This window comes from Haplochromis burtoni, unplaced genomic scaffold (assembly GCF_018398535.1).
Source record: "Haplochromis burtoni strain Fernald_Lab_line unplaced genomic scaffold, NCSU_Asbu1 Contig_92, whole genome shotgun sequence".
Classification (NCBI taxonomy): Eukaryota; Metazoa; Chordata; class Actinopteri; order Cichliformes; family Cichlidae; genus Haplochromis; species Haplochromis burtoni.
In genome coordinates, this window is record NW_024582453.1 from 680,038 (window position 1) to 704,598 (window position 24,561).

At 38.1% G+C, this 24,561-nt stretch overlaps 1 protein-coding gene across 5 annotated transcripts in view; it reads left to right on the top strand.

The window, feature by feature from the left end:
* LOC106632299 (disks large-associated protein 2) overlaps positions 1–24,561 on the top strand; it is a 123,737-nt gene that overhangs the window by 91,055 nt on the left and 8,121 nt on the right. For 2 of the 5 annotated variants that reach the window (XM_042222714.1, XM_014337841.2), the window contains 7 exons: positions 5,375–5,419; positions 10,010–10,066; positions 18,583–18,941; positions 20,324–20,409; positions 20,496–20,902; positions 21,212–21,303; positions 22,693–22,845. In XM_042222714.1, coding sequence (XP_042078648.1) covers positions 5,375–5,419; positions 10,010–10,066; positions 18,583–18,941; positions 20,324–20,409; positions 20,496–20,902; positions 21,212–21,303; positions 22,693–22,845 — 1,199 coding nt within the window. Of the gene's footprint in view, positions 1–364; positions 10,067–18,582; positions 18,942–20,323; positions 20,410–20,495; positions 20,903–21,211; positions 21,304–22,692; positions 22,846–24,561 lie in introns of those variants that run through there. The other 3 variants (XM_042222715.1, XM_042222716.1, XR_006054615.1) reach the window with 3 other exon arrangements.

Genomic DNA, 24,561 nt, shown 5'->3' on the forward strand with positions numbered 1-24,561 from the left:
GCCTGCAGTATGTGAGTTAGGTCATAATCGTTGCCTTTGTGGAGTAAGAGAACTGAAAAGCATATTTCAGTAAAGGTGCATTTTTAAGCAGGTTTTGGCTGACCGATATTCACCTACATCTTAGCCGTGCACATTTCTAATGCTTGTGGTGGGTGCAGATGGGTTACTTAACGTTAAACCTGTCAAACCAAATGGGAAATCAATAGATCAGAGCTTGTACATCTTTGGAACTTTCCACTCACATACTGTATGTTTTCCATAGATATGTGTTATACTGTAGATCAGAATCCCAGTCAAATCCCACTCCAGCTGTTCTTTTCACCCTGAATGTCCTTCTGTTTGCATATTCACATTTTTCTTCCAGAGGGATATGATGTATTGGATGGAACATCCTTACTAAATGATGACATGATCGAGGATGATGATGGTGCTAGCTCCTCTGCCTATGCGGAGCTCGAGAGGCTAGAGAGAGAAACTGCTGCTGCACGCAGCCAGCACAGTACTAGCTCCACGGTAACAGCCATCTCGATCCCACCGGCACCTCCACCTTCATACAGGGTCCCTACCGCCTCACCAATAGCCACCTCTGAGCAACCGGTTCCTCAGGCCATTCAGGCCTTTAAGGAGTCTGCTAACATGGTCGCTGCCTTCAACATGCAGTGGAAGGATGAAATCTCTGCAATGCGCTACGAACTAGCAGAGCTGCGCAGAGATGTCTGTGGGGAATTAAAAACTTTCAACAGCAACTTCTTCAACTTTACTCAGTGCTACAACATGTGGACTTTGTGCCGGGAGCCCTGCAGCGACAGCACCACACAAACAGATGACAGAGTTTCCATAGGAATTCAAGCAGGCTCAAGCTGGTCTGTACGACAAAACACAGAGGACAAGTCAGTGATGTGCCAACCCGAGCCAGCACCCTTCAGTATCATGGATTTGATGGACCCACCTCGAATTGAGATTATAGAGGGAACTCCTGAAAGCACGCCAGAGGGGTCAGGCAGCCCCGCCAGCCCACTTCCAATAGAGGATTTCCCATGGGAGATCAACAAAAAGCAAAAGGCTCATAAGCAGCCAGACACAACTGGCCACACAGGTGGTCACAGAAGCGCCAGTCTAGAACTGTGGAGCAGGAAGTACACCAGTGGGCCCATGTCATACCTGTCTATGTCATTTTAGCCATACATACATGTAATTGGAAAATGAAATAAGGAAAACGGGCTGAAAACCTGAAAATTCAGAAAAGGGGAGCAGAACCATGCTGTTATTAGATGTCCCTTTACGCTATGCAGACACAGAGTCTGTCATCTCTTGAACAGGTTTCACTATTGTTCAAGCAATCTTTTAACAAGTGTCTTGCTTAGCCATCGAACAAAGTAATTATTTTGTTTCACACCAGAATGAGGTGACATCATAATCTGAGGGAGAATGTGACTGATATTCAGATCCTCAAGTGCCAACGAGTGCAGCATCATCTTCCCTCCGCTGTCTTAAATACTCAAAAAAGCCAATTTAAGTAATCATGATTGGAAATTTGAGGGATATTCAACAATATAACTCAACTATCAGCCAATGTGAGGTGACGCATATCTCAGTCTGTTTCTGCACATGAATTTGAATAGCTCATGTTCATTCCAGTTTCTCTTCATGTAGAAACATTCTCTTAAGCACCTGAAAAAATACTGTGAATACCTTTATAAACCCTAGTTTTTTAATGAATGCATTAAAGATGAATACATTATTTAAGGATATATTGATATATAATTTATGTTTCAGTTATCGTGATCAAAGCATTCCTTTGCCATTGCCTTCTTCCATTTTGTAGCCAGTTCCAGTTGAAATGGGCATTTTTCTTTTTAATTTCCAACATATGAGCATATTTTCAGTGGTGAACTGATGAACCATGCAGCATAAAGATCAAACAGTAGTTTAGGAAACAGCAGGTAGTGGTGAAAACAATCTGTCATAACCCTCATAAATTGTTTAAAAGTCCTATTCTCTGGAACACTGTATGGATTGCACTGTCTCAAAGCTCTGAGGACCTAGTCCCTGACCAGAATTGTTTACGATAAATTATTCTGATTGACTATGAAGTCAAACAGCCAGCAAAGCGTAAAACAGTAAAGGGGAATTCACAGAAATTATCAAGTTTGAATGTACTGGCTTCAACTCATTCCTGCACAAACTGCATTTATGTTGAAACTCTGTATATGTATGTAAATGTATCATTTTGTAAATAGAGAAACTTATATTCAATACTTGTACTGTTTGCAGTTACAAACATACTGTGTTCTGAAAGCGCTGAGAGGGGTTAAAGTAGTAACTGGGTTTCTAAACCAAACACACGTTTACCAGTCTTCAATGTCCATCTTTATTTGTTTCATCCTGTTCATCACCCCACTGTTTTTTGCACATCATGATGAAGTCAGAAGTTCATAACAGTGTTTCACCTGTTGTTTTAAGTGAATGTTCTTCAACTGTTATGAAAAATGTCTTAACTAGTCACATTTTATTTTAGCTCTAAAAAAACATATATTTGATCTAAATCCTATCATATTTCTCCAGTGATAAAATGCTGAGGCTGTTCATCACTATAACAGAGAAACACTGGTCCCTGTAAGTAGACAATCAGAGCCACTGAGGGCCTCTACCTCTTCGATATGTCCCCAGAGGTGCAGTATAGTGCCACTGAATGTACTAACACCGCCTCACTAGTGATGGCTTAGCTGGGCTCCTGTCAAGCCCTAATGGGTGGGAGCCCAGAATCATCTGCTCTATTTGGCTAACTGCTCATTCTGCCTCTTACTTATAAAATAATAGTTGCTCATTAGCCACTGATATTGCCCTCATCCCCTCCATTGTCACATTATACCTGCAAGGCATACCAAAGTTAATACTGAAAGGTGTGGAAAAAGAGTCCAACAGCAAACAAGTTTGACAGGACTTATCTTTGGACTGCAGCACAGGACCACCGGAAGCCTATATGTATCAAACCCCGACTGAAATGTGAACCTTCAGCAAGGACTTTAAATAAAGAAGAGGCATCATCTCTCAATTTATAAAGAGAGTGGTTCTTCTTCCTGTTTTGCACGACCCAAAAAAACAATATTCACAGAATAAAGCGGCATTTTGATAAGCTGACAGTTGTACAAAGGCTGTAACAAAGGTGAATCAGAATTAATGTTGAAGCCACAAAAGGAGGAAGGCAGACATTTCCTTTTGAGTTTCTGCTGTAGGAGTATCCTACACCTGTTTCAGCAAGCTGTTAAACCTGAGCTCAAACACCTGACTAAATTTCAATCTGTAGATGGGGATGTTTGACAACAAGTCCAAAGTTGTGGTTTTATTAGGACATATACGGATAAGCTCAAGTGTATTGCTATGATTGTCTACTATTTGCAATACTGATTATACATTTTAAAACATTGTAACTTATTTAATTTAGCTTTAACCTAAACATAAGACGTTGAAATTTTCATTACAGGCCATTACAGGTTGGGTTAGCATAATTAAATCATAAAATCATAAAAGATTACAGTGAAAGGCTTATGACTGTGACAACATTTAGCCTATAATCATTTTAATATGAAGTGTATATATATCTATATCTATATAGATATAGATATATATATATATAGATATATATGATACATGTACAAATATGAAAAACATTTGGATAGGCTTGTGTTCATAATTCTGCTTTTTGAATGCTTAAGAGGGGACTGCAGTGGCATTCTCTTACATTGTTTCCCATTGTTTGGGGAATGTAAACTAATTTAAAAGGTGCTGAAGACTGGCCAATCGTGACGTCTCCAATCTGCGTTCATTCATTCTATGCAAGTCCTTTGTTTCCTGTTGTATGTAGCTACATTTTAACAGTTTTAGATATGAACGTTTATGTTGAGCCTTCATGCCGGTCATCAATTTCGGAAATAGAATCACATTTTCAGAAAATATTGGTGACTCTTTGGAAAAAAAACGTTCTTATTTCTGCATGAGCCATAGGCAACGCTAAGGTTTCCTTAAGTGTTGGCTGCAAAAAAGTTGTTTCATCCACATTTCTACTAATTTAGCCTGTATGTACCTAAGAATCTACGATTTTTGGGGGGGAGGGGATGAGATTCCAGCTATGTAGTAGCATCTACATGTTTTGTGACACTGCATACAAAAAACTGAATAATCATATAACAATTTTACCAAATACAGCCAAATTAGAAAATAGGCCTCCAATAATATATTTGGAAATGCTGTACAAATGCTTAACATTCTTCTCGATCTATATACAACTAAACTGCAAACTCATGACTGATTGATGCCAGGGAATGCACCAATTTTTTTAAATATAAGTTTAATCCAGTCATTCATTTTCATTTTATTACTTTGCTCAAAGATATTACCCTTCCCTTGAAGCAAGTTGAAATGTAGCAAAAATACAGATCTAAATAATATTTTCAAATCATATATGTGAAGGATATACATATTAAAAAAACAGACCGAAGATGAAATAGACAAAGGGTATTTGCAATTATTTTTTATCATGCAACCATATTTTCTGTAATGAAATATATAACTATTTGTAAGAAATTCTGTCTACAGTATCTAATATGTTTCAATATGTAGTCAATTTTGCCATTAGTTTTTGTTTACATTTCCTTGTCATCCAGAGATATGATGCAACAACTGTGCCAACTCTGTGAAGTCCAGTTAATGGGACAGGGGTTTTTGGATGGAATCTGATCTCACCTGAACCTGTAACACTGCTTCAATATAAATCTTTTTCTATCCCTGTGTTCTCTTCCTGCATTTATTTATGGTGTCTTGGAGAAAACAAGCTAATTTTCAGGGATCTCAGACTGCATTGTTAAGTGAATACGATTTTGTCAAATTAAAAAAGAAAAAAAAAGAAAGCATTCTTTTTAAATGATAGTTTAGCCTGCACTTGTTAGCTTATGCTTATTTTGTTAAATGAATGAAAACTGTGTGATACGTTTTTTCCTCTTTTATTTTTGCTTATTGTGGTGTTTCTTGTGATTATTTATTTCAAACTTTTATTGGCCTTATGTATTTTTCATAAATTGATATAAAACAATGGATTGAAATGTTTATGATGTTTATGATAATTCAAAATGGAAAAATAGGGATCATAGCTTTACAGTGGCGTTCAAAGATGCGATTGACCTTACGGCACTGATAGCATTTTTTTTGTGTCCAAAATCTATATACTCTTCAACACACTGCAAATACACAACACAAGCCTGGCACAGTGTCTTTTACTTTGACCCTCTCAATATGTCTTGCTTTTCTACTAAGCTATCACCTTTTTTGTTTTTGTTTGTTTGTTTGTTTTCCTTTTTTGTCGTTTCCCCCATTTTAGGCCTCCGTAGCTTAGCTGGGGGGCGTAGAGAGTACGGTAGGTCTGGTAGGGAACCGCTTTATTCTATCTTTTTTGTATGTTTTTCATACATTTTGTCTGTCATTAACATTTTCACTTGATAAAAATGAGATATCATAAGTTAAATATGCCATCATGTATAAGTATGTATAATACATTTCATTGTTTTCATCTGTTTCAAAATTGAGTTCAATTTTATATTAAGATTTTATAGCAGTTCTGGATCTTTTTCAAAAAAAGAAAAAAGTTTGTCATATAACAAAAAATACCCACATGTTGGCCTAGTGTTAGCCACTGGCAATTTTGAACAATATACTTTTAAAATCTTTTCTGCACAACTGCCTCCTAATTTAACTGAGATGTGCATGAAGCCTTTTAACAAAGACCATAATTAATTTTTTGTTCATTTCTTTTAATATTATAGTTCTGTTTAAATTCATTAGTTTTAGCAGTGATTCACCCTCTTGCTTTAACCATTGTATATATTTTTCTTTATGAAAACCGAGGGGAGTAAAATCAGCACACACTGTGTTTAAGGCAGGTTCTGACCAGCATAACAGCTTTCTTCTACAAACCACAACAAATCAATGCTTAATATACCTTTGTTAATGTGTAGTAAAGTCACTTGTTTTTAGCAGTTGCTTTAGGATTAGTTTTAAGAGAAAGATAGACACTATTTTCATTTTAAATGGGGTGGTGTAAATGGTATTTTATAGCATTCTACCGTCTCACATCATGGTAGAAGATTTGGGTATTTTGGACACTGATATGTTTATTTTTAAATATACCAGAAAGTGGATTTTTTTTCAAGCAGGCTACAAATCATGTTAAACTTGTAATCGGGGGCTCTCAGTAGATAAATTAACTTATGAGTAATCTTAAACTCTCTGTTCGTAGTGAGATGACTAGATATACTGTAGCAAACCTAGAACATGTTAGCCCACTAACAGTCATATCCTATAGTTACTTCTCAGTTTCTGTGAAACAAATCTTTTGATAAACCACAGGCCTGTACTATAAAGCAGGATTTGGGCTTATCCAGGTAGCTTCTGAGTTAACCCTGGGTTTCTGCTATTATAAAGTTAGGGGTATATCCCCATGGTAACTAATTCTGCAGACCTAAGATGCTCTGGAGCAGGTTCTGTTTAAGATTACAGATTAAAAGCTATGAAGTCACCACTAACCAATAACCAAGGAACTTTATTCCTTGCTTTTTCCGGTTTGGGTCAAATTATTTTCTTTTTTAAAAACTTTTGTTCTATAAGCATTAATATGCAATCCGATAACAGGGTGCATTTTTGGACTCATGGATTTATTATAACAGAATTAATACTGTATATAGTCTAAGCCTATGCTTGAATTGCATAATGTCAAGCCTTTACTCCTATAGTTGAACCTCATCAGGACTGCAGCTGAAAAAATGCATATTTGCAGACTTTCCTTATTGGGTTCAGATAGATAACCTATATTGATATAGCCAATTAGACTCTCATACTGGTCATTTGTCTGCAATAACTTTGTTACTTTAGATCTATTTGTGTATTTAACCTCTTCATATTTTTCCAATAATAGTGTTATCTTCTTTTGAAAAGTCTGTTGTTCTGCTGCCAGTTTACCTAGCCATGTTTATCACTGGTCATATATACAATTGTAGCTAGACTGATAAACCCTGGGTCAACTTATTGACCTTTTTACTGATGTTAGGGTAAGTGAAGCCAGCTAACATACCCTGGGTACGTTTATCACGCTTCATAGTACAGCGTCCAGGATAGGCCTACTTACGTTTTAGATGGAGTGCTATTGAATTCCCAACATTAGTCCAGCATGTTGTCTTTGCACACTCAAAATATACTAACCTAATCTCAGGAAACCCTTTTCTAATTTTTATCATGTTGGTCTTTGTTTTTGACAACACCTTTGAGCTTACAGTGTACAAGTAACTTTACTTTCGTTTTAACAGCCGGGGGGGGTATTACACTGAAAAAAAGTGGTAGTTTAGGCCATTGATTTGTATTGGTTTGTTCTGAAATACTCATACATACAAGGTTAATCCACCTTGCATCCATGGGGGCATCACCACTGTATGTATATATGTATGTGGCAATGAACAACATGTTTGTTTTATTGTAAAAGAAAGGGCTACACAAATTTAAATTTAAACATTTTGTAAACCCAATAGAATCATCTACAATTGACCTCTACACACCGTCAGGTATAACTAGTTGTCCTACGTCAAATCATCCATTCAGTCATCCATTTACCAATCAATCCACTCCATCTTTTCAAAACACCAGTGTCATATTCAGGTTTAAACACAGGACAGAGTATAGGGCCTGAATAGGAACAAGGAAAAGAAAATTCTCTATTTCTATTTTTCCTTGTTGCTTTTGCCAGACACAGTTATTTATTTTGGCTCAGTCAAAGTTTAGGGAACAAACTTTAGGGAAAAAAAGTTGTATACTACATGCTATATGTATGCTGTTATGTAAAACAGAAAATACTTTTTGCTAGTTTTCCATATAAAGTATGCGCTTGTCTCTAATTTCTTAGGAAATCTTTTTGATTGCAACAAAATTACTCAGATAACAGAAACACCAAAGTTCCATTTTTATCATTATCCTTGTCAAACTGAAGTGAAACTAGACATTAACTCTCTCTATAGCTAGAGTTAAATAAAACACAGCAACACGGAAGATTTCACCTTCATTTTGTTACATCCGCAGCCCCCATGCTCATGTACACAGCTCGTCAGTCATTGCATATCATTAACCCACAACCCTGATCTGAGTAAGAACAGCATCTTACCAGCCTCTTTGCCAGTCTGAGTCCACAACTATGGCAAGAACAGCCTCTGGCACAAATGGCGGGAGTCGGACGGAGCGGAGACACTGTCAGAACTTTTCCCAACGGTTTTTCTGAAATTTAAGTGTTGAACACAAAGAAGCAAAAGGTTTGAGAGGTCTGGCTGAAAAGCACGAGAGTGGAGGTCTGTTATATTTTTTGCACCAAAATTATTGTTATGGAATAGTATTGGGTTGCACTTTACATAAAGTCCATGTAAGTACAAAAGGTTTCTCTTTTATTTTCCCTAATTGTGCCGATATAATCAATTGGGAATCTGCACCACAAAATATGCTAATTTCAAATGTTTTAATTTAATTGTAAGTGTAAAGTAGTGATAAGTGTTTTTTATGTGTGCCCATGTACTTGCACTTCATGTAAAGTGTGACTAAAACTCATGAGATCAAATACAAACAGAAACGCATTTGGTCATAGGGTGATCGTAACCATTTTGTGTGAAATTTTAAAAATGCCAAAAGTGAAACTTCAAAAAGATCCATATGCTGAAATACAACATGCAATGTTTTTTACTACATCAGTCAAAGCCAGTCTTCACATTAAGAATGAGAATAGGAGACTGCTTTACTTTTTAGTCTAAACATGTTCTTTGTCTGGCTGTCTCAGCACATCTCATCTTACTTCCTTACTGTCTAAACATCATTTTGGTAGTGTAAGTAAATAGTCTGGATTGGCTAATTCAGCAGTCTAATTTCAATTTGCTGACCTTACAGAAAGAACTACTTCAATATCAAATAATATGAAAACCATTAACTGAAATAATCCAAAAATATTTGACTGCATCCTGGATTTTTTAATATGGCTTGCTTATTCATATTTATGGTGATGGTTTATGCTCTGTGTGTCTTCTAATTATGTGTAATATGAAAAGGTAGAGATTTAGATAATGCATGTTACAGTGAATGTTTTTATGCATTAATAACTTGCCTACTGACTTAAAAGTTAACGCAGACCTGATAAGTACTGACAGATCACGAGATCCTGAGAAATGGTTAGGATATTCAGGCAACACTGATGGGCAAAATTCCTAATAGCCTAGATATTTATTGACTCTTTGAAAGTTTTTCAGCCTAATTTTACTAAAATAAATATAGCTTAATGGCTTTTTGTTTAGCCTCGTCAGATCATCGTTTGCCATTCTTTTTTCATTTTAAAATGTACAAAGATGTTTTTATAAAATATTGGCAGATGGAACAGAACAAAGTCTATCCTAATATACTCTCACTCTTCTCTGACAATAAAAGCCTTGTTATCAGACACAAGGTTTTGACTCCTCAAAGGAATACTGCCTATGAGCATTGCCCATTAAACTGTGTTTAAGTTGTGCCAGTGTCATTAGAACGTCTGCATTTTGAGACAGAAACACAGTCAGTGTCTTAGAGTTGAGCAAATATGAGCATTTAAATGTGTTTTCTTTATAATGTGAAGCGTTAAGTTCATTACAGCAGGACTGTTAATGTAAATTACTCATAATGATTGCAAAACAAATGCATTTAGATCTATTGGGAAAAACAAAAGCACTGATGTAAACTGAGCATACCTGTGTTTCTCTCTCTTATCACCTGTAAATGATTGAATTAAGGATTGCATAAACTAAGACAATATATCCTGTAAACAATTTTCAATAATTCTTAGTCTGTTATGGTAGGTATATATATATATCTATATATATATATGGCAAGATGATTTACTGTTGAGCATTACTGTGTTCCTACCCTGCATCTTTTCTGCCTAACCAGTGTTGCTTGTTCCTTACAGGGATTCAGTTTCGTCTCCCTACTTCCTGCAGCGTGGATCGTGCTCAGCCACCTCCAGGTACCAGTCCATCTCCATACTCTTCTTTCCCTCCATACTAACACTTATTTTTGCAGACATGCATTTCAGTCGCAGCCATAAATCCATGGGCAAAGCAAAGGAGTGATGTCATTTTTGCTAAAAAAAAAAAAAAAAAAAAAAAAAAAAGGAATATCAGGTGAGGACCAGGTATCTGAAACAGGCTGAGAAACACAGCAGTACATCATCAAAAGGGTTGAGCAGTGTGAGACACGGTCAACTGTCAACATCCACAGGAGGTTTAAAATATGAATGAAAAAAAAAAAAAGTGGAGTGTTGGCAAAACAGCTGCTTCACTCTCACAGATGCTAATCTGAAAGTGCTGCTGAGCCTGCATCTGCTAAACTTGCCTGTTTTATAAGACCAGACATGGTTAGAGCTGCCATACCCTCTTAATCACGGCAAGGGCGCCTCCAGAATTTTTTCACAGTGGTGGCTATATGGGGGCCACTAAAAATATTGGGGTAGCACCGGACGCAGCAGTAGGGGTGACAATGGGAAATCGTTAGGGACATAAATTGTATACATAGGAATAAAGCACAAGTTCATGTTGAAACTCTTTGTAAGGCGATTTTAAATCAAAACCCTGAACATAACCTGCTTCGACCAGGTTGTGTGTTCAGCTTGAATTTACCACACACTGATTTAGCCAGGTAAAAATAGAGATACTTTCAGGACACAGGGAAATCTGATTATCTCCAACCCATTAATCTCACTTTGTAGTATTGCACTCTGGTCTGCAACCCTGTAAATGTCATGATAGTAGCAGAGGTTTCAGAGGTTAGGGATTGATTCACTTTTCAGACCTACATTTCACGAGTGCTAACAATGAAAAATAACCTCAGTCAGCCTTGAAGTAAATGAATAAATAATCAGTCCCTATCCATGATTTTTAACATTGAAAAAACTGTTGGCATGGACCATGATCGAAAACAAATATTTCCATTATATTGCATTAAATAACCTAACAAACGCATTCCTAATTTTGTATTAAAAGTATAACTAAATGTAATATTTTGTTCAGGCCTGAATTTGTTACTTATTTAAATTGTTAATTATCAATAATCAGGTGTGTAGTATTGTACAGGTTATGCTTATGATCACTACATTGAATCTAGACTTCAAATATGTCGGTCCTTTCTGATTCATTTGCAACTTATTTAATTAATTGCACGTCAAAGCTGTTATAAATTAATTTCCCGACTGACCAATCAATTAATTAGGGGAACAGTTTTTGTAACACTGCACCTCAAGCAATCTGAGGAGCTACGTCATGCACACCGTTAATTCTCCAGTGCAGATGAAGAATTTAGAAAAGGCAATAGAAACTAACTATAGAGATTGTGGTGATGATATGTAGGCTACATTGGTTTGTTTGTGGTTAAATGCAGAGACAAATCTTTGCTGTTGATGTGTCAAAATTCCTGTTCTGAATGGAAAAGCTACCTGGGTCTTCACTGTTTATTTGTAATACTACGAATGTTGTACATTTAAGCAGAGGAGCAACACAATTTTATGCCATGGCACTCAGGTCTATTTAGTCTTGGCTGCACCTACAGCGTGTGGGTTTATTTGCTGAAGTGCCCAGTGCAGCAGTGCTGAGCCAAACAATCAAATTCAAACACAGCCAGGCACAACTGACTAAACAAAAGACATGATACTTCCCTGGACTATATTAGCCAAATTTTTAACAAAAGCTGAGTATTTAGAAGAGAAACCCACTGTCACTGCCTCTAGGTAGGGGATTTATTGTGTTCAAGGACTCCTACTGGTTCTCAGTATTACTGCGTGGGACAGAGGATAAGATTAAGTTGAGAAAAACTAAAACTCTGACTTCCTGTAGTACATAAAAAAAAAATGTGACAAGACTTGTGAATGCAGAGCCACACTGATTATTGAGGCTTCTCTGTCAGTGCCAGCCTCAGATTTCCACCCTCCTCTTCCTTAGAGCTCGAGGTTGTTCCTTCCAGCCTGTTGATGAGTCACACCAAATTCATAACTGTTCTGGAAAAGTCAAAGCATAATTTTACAGTTTCCTCCATGGTTCCAACCCAAACTGCTGTGTTACAGTGAACAAGTGAATTAAACAAAGAACTTTGGTATATGTTACTGAAGGAGTTGAGATTGTTCTAACTCTGTTGAATAGTATGCTTGTGTAAGAAAAGATAAGACTTCTGCAGAGGTGTTTTATATTCAGCGCTGTCACATTTTGTCATAGTACACAATGACTCCCCACTTTAACCAGAGATTAGATCCAGAAACTCTACTGCAGTTACCTAACTTGTCAAATCACCACGCTATTATAAATGTCTTTTGTTGTGGCAGTGTCTGCACAAGGAGGGTTCCTGTTCTTACAGATTAAGAGCAGGAAGAAGTATCTAGACCCAGTATTAAGTTAAATGGCATTTGTGCTATATAAAATCAACTAACTGCAAAACAAAAAGGATCTGTAGGTTTATGCTTTTGTGTGCTTGTGATTGGAAGGACTTTGCTTAACCTCTTCAGGATCTGTAATTTCTTGATTGATGTGACGAAACTGTTAACAACAACATAAAACACAGATGTATTCACTGCAAGGGGATGAGTATGAAGGATGAGCCTGGTGCCAAAGTATATGTATAAAAAGTAGAATTTGCTATATTTTGTTTAAGAAGTCGCATATCCTGCAGGGTGATATGGTCCTTGGGAGTATACCCAAAATGCACTTTTTGTAGTTTTCACAGTGAAATTATAAGAAAACAGATAAAACATCCAGAATGCCAATGTTTTTTACTGTTACTCCATGTCACAGACATGGAATTGGTGTGTTTCTAGTGTTGAAATGAAAAACTGCATAATAATAATGGTCAAATCTGATTAAAGAAAATATTGCCATGAACAAAAATATTTTGCCTTTAGATGGATGTCAAATTGACTTGATTGCAGTTCATGTAGACACTAACTGCAAATTGTAAATTAATGTAGGCATACCATAAAATGCAACCTTAATGTAGTACTTTAAGGTAGCATTTTATAGTATTCAGGTAAAGATTTTCAGGGCTTCATTAAATATACTAAATTAATTGCTTGTTATCAGCTCATTCTAAGGGGGCCAGGTGGGCGGGACTGTTTGACTGTTAATAGAGTGACTTCACTTGTAAATGTATTCTTATTCTGAATTCAAATTGTCAGTTCAGTTCAGTACATACAGTCCTGTGAAATGAGAGATTTTACAGGGTCTACGAAGTCTTATGAAAAACTACATCCACCCTTACTCTGTCCATAGTAATTAAGAGGGTAAGTAGCAGTCAGGTGCTGCTATTTGAATGCATTTGATTATTGCTCATCAGCAGGTGTGACCAGTTGTAAATTTTGGCAGTTTGCTGGTGTAAAGCATTGTGCTGTATGTTAAGGCAAAGCCACAATCTGGGAATGATCATCCCAGTAAATTCACCCAAAGGTCAAACTGGGTAGAGCTCAGAAAAACACAATGCTACATCTTGAGTTGGAGATGAAAACCCTGTCTCTCTAAAAAGAACATGGCAGCGTGGATCTGGACAATCCACAGGACTTCTGGGGCAATGTCCTTCGGACAGATGTTTGGTCATAATATGCCACATTTGGCAAAAACAGCATATGAGCACACAAACCTCATACCAACTGTCAATTATGGTGGTGGAGTAGTTATAATTTAGGCTTGTTTTGCCTTGGCACCTTGCAGTCACTAAGTTGACCATAAACTCCTCTGTTGCAATGACCAGGTCAAAATTCAGACCTCAACCTGATAGAAATGCTGAGCATAAAGAGAGCTGAGCATAAAGAGAGCTGAGTATAATCAAATCCAAACACGATGCCTCAATGAATTGAAGCAACGTTGTTAAGAAAAGTGGCCCGAAAGTCCTCCACAACATTGTGAGAGACTGATGAAATCATAGAGAAAATTATTATTTCAAGTAATTGATGTTGAAGATGACTGTAAAAGTTATTGAATCATGGGGTGTACTTCGTTTTTCACAGAACTGCTAGATTCCTGTGAAAACCTTTTTTTCACATGACTGCAGGTGAAAAAAATAAGCACTTGTCAGTGGGTTTTACAGGACTATAGCGTTATGCTTCACAGGTGAATGCCTCTCACAGATATTCCAACTGAAAAACAACTCTTATAATGATATTACTAAAATAAGGAAATTCATAAAACATACATACAGTACATGTCAGAGACACACGTAAAATTTCATTCATAAAATTTCCAGACTAACAGATGGAAAACATGGAAAGTACAGTAAAGTCTACATTGGGGACATCTGGTGTCCAGTAGGTGTTACAGCAATATGTTGTGATTCCCCCTCCCCACACTGAAGTAGGACAATACTCTCAGAAGCCTATTAAGTGGTGACAGTGTAAGTAGAGTCAGCGAATTAAATGTCTTCACTAAACAACGTTAACCTAAGCAAATTATTCAATAATTTTGTCCAGTGCATAACTGTAAATGTGAGGGCAACAAATCTGTTTCCAAATGTCAGTTCATTCAGACAATCATGATGTACATGAATGAACTGCAGCACAGCTGTGTAGTGCTGACTCAACTTACAGGCTAATTTCTTTTTCATTACACTGTTGTGGGTGTACAGTCATTACATCTGCAGCAAACTATATGATTGCTCAGTTATTTGGTTATTCAAAAACAACACAGTGGTCATTCCTACTCTTACAAGAATGTTGGAGACTCGGTGAAGACCACCATTGGGCAAAATTAACAGCTTTGATAACTTTAAATGTACTTTTGCATTTAGAGACTGTAACACAAACAAAAATGCAGATTTATTCTAACAACTTCCTCAATGCATTAGCATTTTTTGTCTTTAGTAGGTCTGTAATAGGGTTGGGAAAATGAACATTATTCAACATATACAGTAGTATTGCTTGCTTTTGTGCTAGGTTATTGATGCAAATATTTTCTGTTACAGACAGGCAGACTCTCTCTTACAAGACTGTATGCTTTCTTTTTAATGTAAATTATTCCAAAATGAATACAGTTAAACTGAAATGAAGTTGCAATACAGCTGAAGAAACAGAAGGAAACACGATGTGAAGAACAAACCAGAGAGCTAATTGTGTTGTGAGTTAGCCGCTGATTCCTAGTCTGTACACAACAGCTGTAACAAATAAAAGAAGGTAGTTATGGTAGCTGACCTCAACTAGCAATGTAGTTAATTTAATTTGAACTCCAAAATGAGTGACTAAACCATACTTCACTAAAAATGTAGAAAATAACAACTTTCACCAAACAAGAGTAGGTTATAGGATCGTTGCTGCACATCCGCCTTTACTTGACAGGTTTTAGCTTACTAACCAAAAGCAGATGCAGTGGATTTAAATGACAAAATAAATGTCAGACACTTACATGATTTTTGCAGTTTATAATTCCAGCACAACATCCAACATTTTCCCTTTTTCCCCTCGTCTCCATAATTTTCCTTGTTCCTTTCACTGCTATCAAGGCTGCTAGCTTGTTTACTGGCTCTTAGCTGTGGCTAGCTTTAGCTTTACCCACTTTGCCTTTGTTAGCCTCTTTAAATTTCCATGTTTACTGGGGTTTTGCTGTTATGAATCTTTTCATGGTGGAGCCCTCCACCAGGAGCTGATAATGAAGAGGTGATGACGAGGTGATTGTTACATTATTTGTTTATGCATTACTTATTTATTCATCCTTTTGATTACATTTAAATGCAATGTTCCATTTTTACATTATACAATCAAACTGATCTCAAGATTCAGTCTTAAGTCAGTTTGTTTCATTGGAAATGTCTACTTTGCAGTATAGAAGAAAGAAAGTATACTTTATTGATCCCCTTGAGGAAATTCCTCTCTGCATTTAACCCATTCACTCAGTGAAGCAGTGGGCAGCCATTGGGCGCCCGGGGAGCAGTGTGTAGGGACAGTACCTTGCTCCGGGGTACCGCAGGGTAGCCGTTCAGCGGATTTGAACCACTGTATGAGTGGCCCATTTTTGCTAAATAGTTGGTCCAGTTGACTTAAACACTGCTCATATGAAAAAATGTGGAAGAGCTGATGTTTCAAACAGTGTCCCTGTTAAGTGACGGCTGTGTGCAGACTCCAGAGACAAACTTAAACCGAAACAGCTTTAATGTTGAACTCAAACATAACATAACTGGAAAAAATCAAAATAAACTAACACCGGCGGACTGACAAAACACACAGCAAAATAAACGGTACATCGCAACACGGACACAGAGAAACACAGGGCTTAAATACACAGAGGGAGCAATCAGGGAATGAGTAACAGGAGGGAAACACAGCTGGGGCAAATCAGGCCTAACGAGACAAAGGAAGCAAAACCAGACACATTAACATGAGACATGGACTTTCAAAGTAAAACAGGAAACATAACAGAGACTGAACAAAAGACACAGACTCACATGCAGTCACTACAACAGAGGGAACAGAGACGTGGGACCAGGGCAGACAGGGGAGACAGCAACTAAGGATTACACAGACAGAAAACCAGAACACTAAAACTCTAACCAAACCCCACCCAGAGAACCTTAACTAAGAATAATCCTAAAACCCGTAAAGCAAAGCTAGAATATAATGAAATAACAAAATCAAAGAACCAAAAACATAAAACACTGGGTCAACGACCCAGGGACCCTAACAGTCCCAAGTGATTTACCAAAAAGTTACCTGTAGTAGCGCTGTATATATAAATGCATACATTTAGGATTGATGTACAAGAAATAAAATGGGATTTGCTTCACATATCTTTGAAAATATTGTGAGGAAAATAAGAATTAAACATTTGACTTGGTATAGCTGGTAATAATAGATATTATAGATGAGATTAGTGAAGACTGTTGATCTATTTAAGTTCATAGTCTTACTATTAAAGGCTACTGTGTAAACGATCTGTACTTTATATTTATTTAACTTCCTTCTAATGTAGTGTTATGTTCAGTTGTTGGATTAAAAAGAAATCTTCAAAAATAAACAGCCAATGAGCATCTTTAATATTTTATTTAAAAATCTAATTAATGAACTGACTTGAAAATGATACATTGGCGACATAATTGTGCCAGTAAACAAATACAGACAGTAGAGTAGAGACATTCAGACATTTGTATCATTCAGCTTGTTTCTGGTACCAAGCAATCTGTGACATTTTCAGCTTCTTTCAGTAAGTCAAACAAATCCAGGATGCAAAAATAGAAAGCTTTGAGTTGCATGCTGTCTGAGTCACTGTGCTCTTTATATTTTGGTACTCACCTGCTGTGTCTTACAGAACTCCAGTTGGAAGGAAGTCAAATCTGTGACTAGGTTTGGTTGAACAGGTTTCAGTGTGGCTTTTTATTACATATTGCATGTAATTACCTGCAATCAAAAGTTGATTGTGTAATTTTGCTATGTTAGAAACAGTCTGCACCATTCTATGTCAGTGTAGAGTCAACATCTGAAGCTTGCTATGAAATTCCTGCAGTATGCTACTGAAGACTAGCATATTTTTCTATGTGTGCCTGAGTGGGAGATGTTCAAAGTGCATCAAAAGCGCTGCAGAGGTGAATGAGTGATGCTTCAAATGGGGCACAATGGCTTTTTCTCGATATAGCTTATAATTATTCAAGCTGTGATTTTCTCAGTCTTAATCTAGTCAGTGGTTGATTTAGGGCTTTGTTTGGTGGTAAAAAAAAAAAATACCAGTTTCGAGGGCCCATTAAACACAAGCTTAATTTATGGAGCAACCTTTGGATTTAGGCTTTAATTAACTAGGGTTTTACAGATAGATGCCATTATAAAATTAAGGAACATGATTACTCTCTGGTATGTATAAAACAATATATAATTAAAGAAAGATTTCACTAATAGATCCAGTCAGGCTAAAGTAGGTAGCTGTAGGGAGTTTCATAGTATTTCTACTTGAATTGTATTACTAAAACAAAAACCAGAGCATCCAATTAATAAAATGTAAAATGTATATATGCAAACAAATTGATAGTATCTACATTTACCATGGAGATCATACTTGAAAGAGGATATTATATATATTTAACTAAATTGAACTATGCTTTTTCTGCCAAAACTATTTTCCTTCAAATTGAATGGCATCAAAATTTCTATGCTGAACAACTAAATCTTAGGTGTTTTAATATGCCTTTGCAAAGCAAGTGAAATTGGTATGTTTCCAATTCTGCAGTGAGGTCCATCTGGATGGATTACCATCAAATTCTCATTTGCACTTGAAAGACCAAAAATCTTCCCATAATCCTTCATTGCACTTTCCAATAAACACAGACATATTACAAAGCTGCTGATGCTTTCTACCTTAATGACATTTCCCTCCCTTTAAGTGCCCTAATGCCTAATCTCTCATCAAGCTATGAAGCTTCTCTATCACACACTCGTCAGCTTTGGCCACATTTATCATTCTCATGTTATTTTTTGTTTTTATCCTCTACCCTTGTCTTGCCTTGTCCTCGTCCTCTCATCTTGCTTGTGCTATCCAGCGGTATCATATCCTCCCAGTTACAAGAAGACTCCACCTCCTGTGCCCCCGCGCACCACCACCAAGCCTCTTATCTCTGTAACAGCCCAGAGCAGTACAGAGTCCACCCAAGATGCCTACCATGAGGGCAGGCATCCACGGGGTGGTCTGTGGACCACAGACAGTCTCGGCCGTCCCATCTACAGCTCCATGGACAGCCTGGACAGCACCAAGGCGGTTACCATGGCCATGGAGTCAGCAGCAAGCAAGAGGCATGCGTCGTTAGGCAGCCACACCTCGGTCCAGACATGCGACAAAGCAGTGCTGGTGTCCAAGGCTGAGGAGTACCTCAAAACCCCACGTTCCTCTATTGGGATACAGGTAACAACATAACCGCGGGCCACTCACTGCCTCTTTCGCCTCTATTGCTAAACCCCACCTCCCTCCACTCCCCTGATTACACCAAGTGCCAGGAAGGTCCCATTTGTCTTCTTTTGTTCTGTCCTGGCTGAAAGGCTACTTCTCATTTTGATAAACAGATCGCCAATGTGAATCAGACATTCAGTATAATCTCCACTCTTTGCTCTTAATCGTATAAACTTGGGTCATGATTCAGAGAATGAAAATTACGATGGCATTTTGGCTTCTATGATTTTTGTCAAAATGTATAAATAACTGATCTTTTTTAATACATCTCTGGGCACAGAGACATTAAAATGCTGAACTGACAAACTACAAGTGTCCGCACTAGTTCAATGTGTCATTTTTCTTTCATTGTGACTAATACCCAAATGTGCATGGCTATGGAGTCTTGTTGACCTTTACATATGTCAAGACTACCGAGGGCTTATTAAAAGAACCCAGCAGCAAGGATAAATTGGTGATTTATGTTTTTCACCTCTTGAACACACCTTCACTACCGGCTGAGGTAACTCCCATCATGTTACTGCTTAAACAAGGAGGTCTGCTGTGAGATAAAGAAGGTCTCTGTTTTATGTACTGTCTGGCTTAGCTAGCCCTGAAGGCAAGTGTCCACATTCCACTCCATTGCAAGAATTCCTTTGCAGACTGTATTTATTTTGGACCTGTGGGCATTTCCACATATTTTCTATGAAAATGTGTCTACCAGGACTCTAATGTAAACTAGATGATTTTCTATTGCATAGTTTGTTGCTCAAGAAGTGCCAAACTCCTGGATAAAATTTAACTTTTTCTGGGACCTGTGCGAATTTCTAGGGGTAACCAATTTTATCACATAGATCATGTACTGTAATTACAAACAGGTCATATATATCCCTATGGTGCTTTTTGTATCAAAAATTAGGCACATTTGAGCTCTAAGTTCTACTTATGGCACTTTTATGGCATTTATGACTCAGTTACAGTTCTGGCAAATGTTGTGTGGGTCAAATATGGCAAGAAAGTCATGGTGTGGCAGGTGTTTTGTAGGCCAGAGATATACCAAATCCCACAGCACACCTGACATTTAGATTGTGTAAAATGACTCTTAAGTCAGGCTTACACTGAGTCAATGCCATCAAGCTCAGTGTGGTAAATAGAAAACTGCAGATCTGAATCAGCCAATCTATCAATGATGATGTAAATTGATAGTGTAAAGCTACTTTTACACGTAAGTTGGTTTTTTTTATACTTGGCAGTATGTAACAAACATCTCAATGTCAAACTTCTTTTAGGTGCTAAAAATGTGCATCTGTACTTTGGCGTGTCTGTAAATTTCAGTGTTCTCTTGTTGCATTTATCAGGTGGAAACTGTGACAGACTCTGAGACTGACACTAAAGGCCTTCCTCAGTTCCATTCTATAGGGATCCAGGTGGAGGATAAAAAACGGTATGTAGCAGAGATGAAGGAAAGTGTCACAGTGCATTTTTTAAAATCTCAGTTAGAGTCTTTACATTTCATTGTGTTCCTGGTAGGCATGGGAGGTTCAAGCGCTCCAACAGTGTGACCACTGCAGTGCAAGCAGACATGGAGTTGGAGGGATTTCCCTCCATGGAGGATAAAGGTTTGCAGTTCGGTGGTGCCTTCGGCCGCCACTCTGAGCCCAGCACGCCAACACAGTATGGAGCGATCCGTACAGTGCGCACACAGGGCCTTTTCAGTTACAGGGAGGACTACCGGCCTTCCAGTGGGCCACCCAGCCCGCAGCCTGAACCCTGGCTGGTTGAACCCAGCCTGGAGAGCACCGACACAGGCCGAGTAACCCCCCTCCGCAGGGATGGCAGCTGGTTTATGCAGCTCCTTCACAACGAGACCAAGCGGTTGGAGGCATGGTGCAAAGAGATGGAGGCAGAGGCAGAGGAGCATGACCTGTCAGAGGAGAGTGAGTGTACTGATGGAAAGGACACTTTTGTCAAATCCAGTGCTTTTGTTGCGGGATTTCAATGCTTTCATGACATTTACTCTTTGAATGTTCTTTTTGCAGACTTTATAGCAGTATAGCCAAGCCGAACATTCTCAGTAATAGCTGTCATTGAAAATGAGAATACTGAATCGTGACAGGCATTTTGTGAGCAGATTGGATTCTTGTGAATGACCGAAAGATATTGCTCACCATGTTGGCTTTTGCCAAGCTGTCTGTAATAAAGCACTCTCTCTTTCTCCCTCTCTCTGTGCTTGTGTTCGTGTCCAGTCCTAGGAAAAATCCGAAGTGCAGTTGGGAGTGCTCAGTTATTAATGTCTCAAAAGTTTCAGCAGTTTTACTGGCTATGCCAGCAGAATCTGGTGAGTACTGCATGTCTTTCAGACAAAATCCCTGTTTCAACATGCTGTACAAAAACACGCAAAAGGTCAGGGGTAAACTTGTTGATTGGCTCCTTTTTCTCAGCGCTTTGAGAAGGCGCTTGGCCTGACGCTGCACTTGTGTGCTTTCCAGAAATAGACCACAGAGATCGATAGCGAAGCAGTCTCTCTGCAGCTATTGACCCCGCAGTAAACGAAAGGGGAATTCCAATAGGAAGCAGCACCTGTGTTGAGGCTATCCATTAATGCACAGAGACAGCAGTCTGAATGGGAACTCAGAGTTTTAGTAATGGACTGCCACGCTGTCTCACTGTTTAGCCATCATGTCACGTCTGCTGGAAACTCATACCTTTTCTAATGCAGACTTTACAGAGTCAGCATATATCAAAAGATTGCAGAATCGTAAATGGGGATGTTTCTGCAGATACACAAAGAGGCAGCCTGAAACTTAATCACCTCTTTATAAAACGTAAATAATTAAAACAAAAATGTAAATGAAATGCAAAACCTTGTGGAGGTGGCTGAAATCACCTCTCTCACTGCCTTCTGCTGGGTTTTTTTTTTTTTTGTCTCTTAACTCACTGTGTTGCTCTTCTTTAGATGATTTTGGGCCACTCTCTCTCCCTCTCTCCCCTCAGATAATAGGATGATGAATTAAGTCTAACATTGGTAGTGACAAGCTTTAGATTGCCCTGAGCTTTCAGACGTGTCTGAATGGGAGAATGGATCTGTTTCACCTGCTGGATGGAGGAAGAACTGCATTTTGTATCTATAAAAAGCTCTGAATTTGCTTTTGAAGTTTGGCTTGACAGACCTTTTCTTGATGTCAGCGCACACTCATTCTCTGTGTGGTGTCTGAAGTAATGAGGCTCTATCTGCTTAATTTTGTGAGCTGTGATGTGCAAGCAAAATCCAGATGTGCATATATGTAGAAATACAGCAGCAGTGTGTACCAGGTTTCTCTTTAACATGAAATGTAATCTTCTTAGATAATAATTACATTACGGTACTGTCCGAACACAGAAACGAAATCTTTCTGGAAAAACACTCAGGCAGGCAAAATCGATGCTGTTACAAAAAGAAAAACATAACAATTTTGTAACAGTGTATCTCTTTGCTTCCGTGTCTTCAGCATTCTGCACATATGCGACTTGTTTATCACAGTAATCGCTTAAGCAAATAATGGAGAAAAAACAATTCTCAGAAACTGCCAGCTGAGGTCATGAGCCAATGTTGGTGCTATACTGCCACACAGTGGTCAAAGTGGTGAGGTTCAAGTGTAGCTTTGAGTAACGGCAAGTCCCAGAAACAAGGTGGACTTTTGAACACTGGATTTGATGCACATCTTTATAAGCCCCTCCGTCTCTTTAGGACCCCAGTGCCATGCCCAGACCCACATCTCAGGACCTGGCTGGATTCTGGGACCTTTTGCAACTTTCCATCGATGACGTCACTGCCAAGTTTGATGAGCTGCAGCAGATCAAGAGCAACCAGTGGCAGCTGGTGGAGAGCCCAGAGAAGAAGGTTAAACCATTTGCTCTTTTCCTATGCTTCCACACACTTATAATAACAAGTCTTAATGGGCTCCAGATGAACTCACTCAGCTTTAGAGAAAACTACACCAACAGCATTTCTGTTCCATTTTTAGACCCTGGACCAGCAGGAGGTTACAAAGCATAACAAAGGAGGCGGCACAAGTTAGATTAGAAAGCTAGTGGCATCCTCTAAAAGTGACTTACATTTTCATATTATCACTGAGTATCTGGTTCAGGGTGTTAAAGTGAAATTGAATGGCTCTTAAGCTTTTAGTAATTTCATCCAAGTTGCTTGTGAAAAATTTATCAGCTCCTAATGTTAATGGGGAAAAACACTTGGTGTGAGTTTCCTTAATGTCAGACTAAATCACAGGCAGTAAGATCGTGCAGTTTTCACACAGCATTTAAACACACAAATTACTTTGACTTTTTATCACAACATCTGCTTACTGGCTTTTTCAGGAACACGATAGATCAAAGCCACTTTTATTTTGAAAGCTCTAACACCGTCGGACAAGCATAAAGCAAAAGTTTTCCTCCGACAGGCGCACAAAGCACAGGAGCAAATATGCAAAACAAAATCCAAGGCGTGAATAATGATCGTGGTGACATAAAAGGCATTTTAGTCATTAAACCATCCAGTTAAAGCACTTTCACCACACCATAAGTGAAAGCGCACTTACACGAGTGGCGCTCATAGACGAAAGAGCCGCATTTGGAAGCACATTTAAATGGTAATGTGTTTTTAGAGATCGACAGCATCCTTCAGGGCACTTGGATAATTATCTTCATGCTTGCGAGGAGTTGTTTGCCTCCAGCAGTTAATAGACACGTTGCAATCTCTATGACGCCGAACCCTAGCGGTGACACAGATGCTCTGCCTTTTCACCTTCGAGGCAGGCTCCATTTAAACCAACACCGGCTTCCCAAACAGCCGCAAAAAGTTCACCCTGCAATCAGACTGTGTATCAGTGCGATTAAATGTTCAAAGGTGAAGATTTTCGATGACACAATCAGTATGAGTTTCCAGATTTTGTGTATTTGTGCAGCTTATGGACCGCAAGAGGCAGATTTTTGCATTTTTAAGCATCCAGCAGCAGTGAGTAATTAATGAGTAATTCTGCTGCTGAATTTTCATTTTGTAGCCAATGCTGTTGGTGTAAACGACTTCTCTTCTCGAGTTAGACAACACGCTGTGATACCGGACTCTTTCCAATTTAAATTTGCTCAGATACCAAGAGTCTATATATTAAAGCCAAATTTAGCCCGAAATCAAGTCTTCATAGTGAATAAAGGTGTTTTAAGCATTTAATTAATTGGCCCCATATTAATCAACATTTATCATCTCTGCCCAATTTCATTCTACATTTGTCCACTGTGGCAGTCTTTTATCTCCTGGTTAATATTAACTTTTCCTCATAACTCTCAATTACAAGTTCTTGCTCTAAGCTCAATAAGAAACCCCTTTGTGTTTTTCCATAATGCAATCACGTACAACAAGCAAACTAAATAAAAAGTATACATTTTCATGTTTTGGGCTGTTTTTTTATTTATAATCAGATTTTTTTTCTGTTTTCTTTGCACAGTTTACTTCCACGTCCCAGCAGAAAATACCATAATAAATATCAGTTACTGGGCTGTTATCTTGTTTAGTACATATTAAGAGTGAACCAACTTCCAGTTGTTATGTCATTCTGTGTCTTAA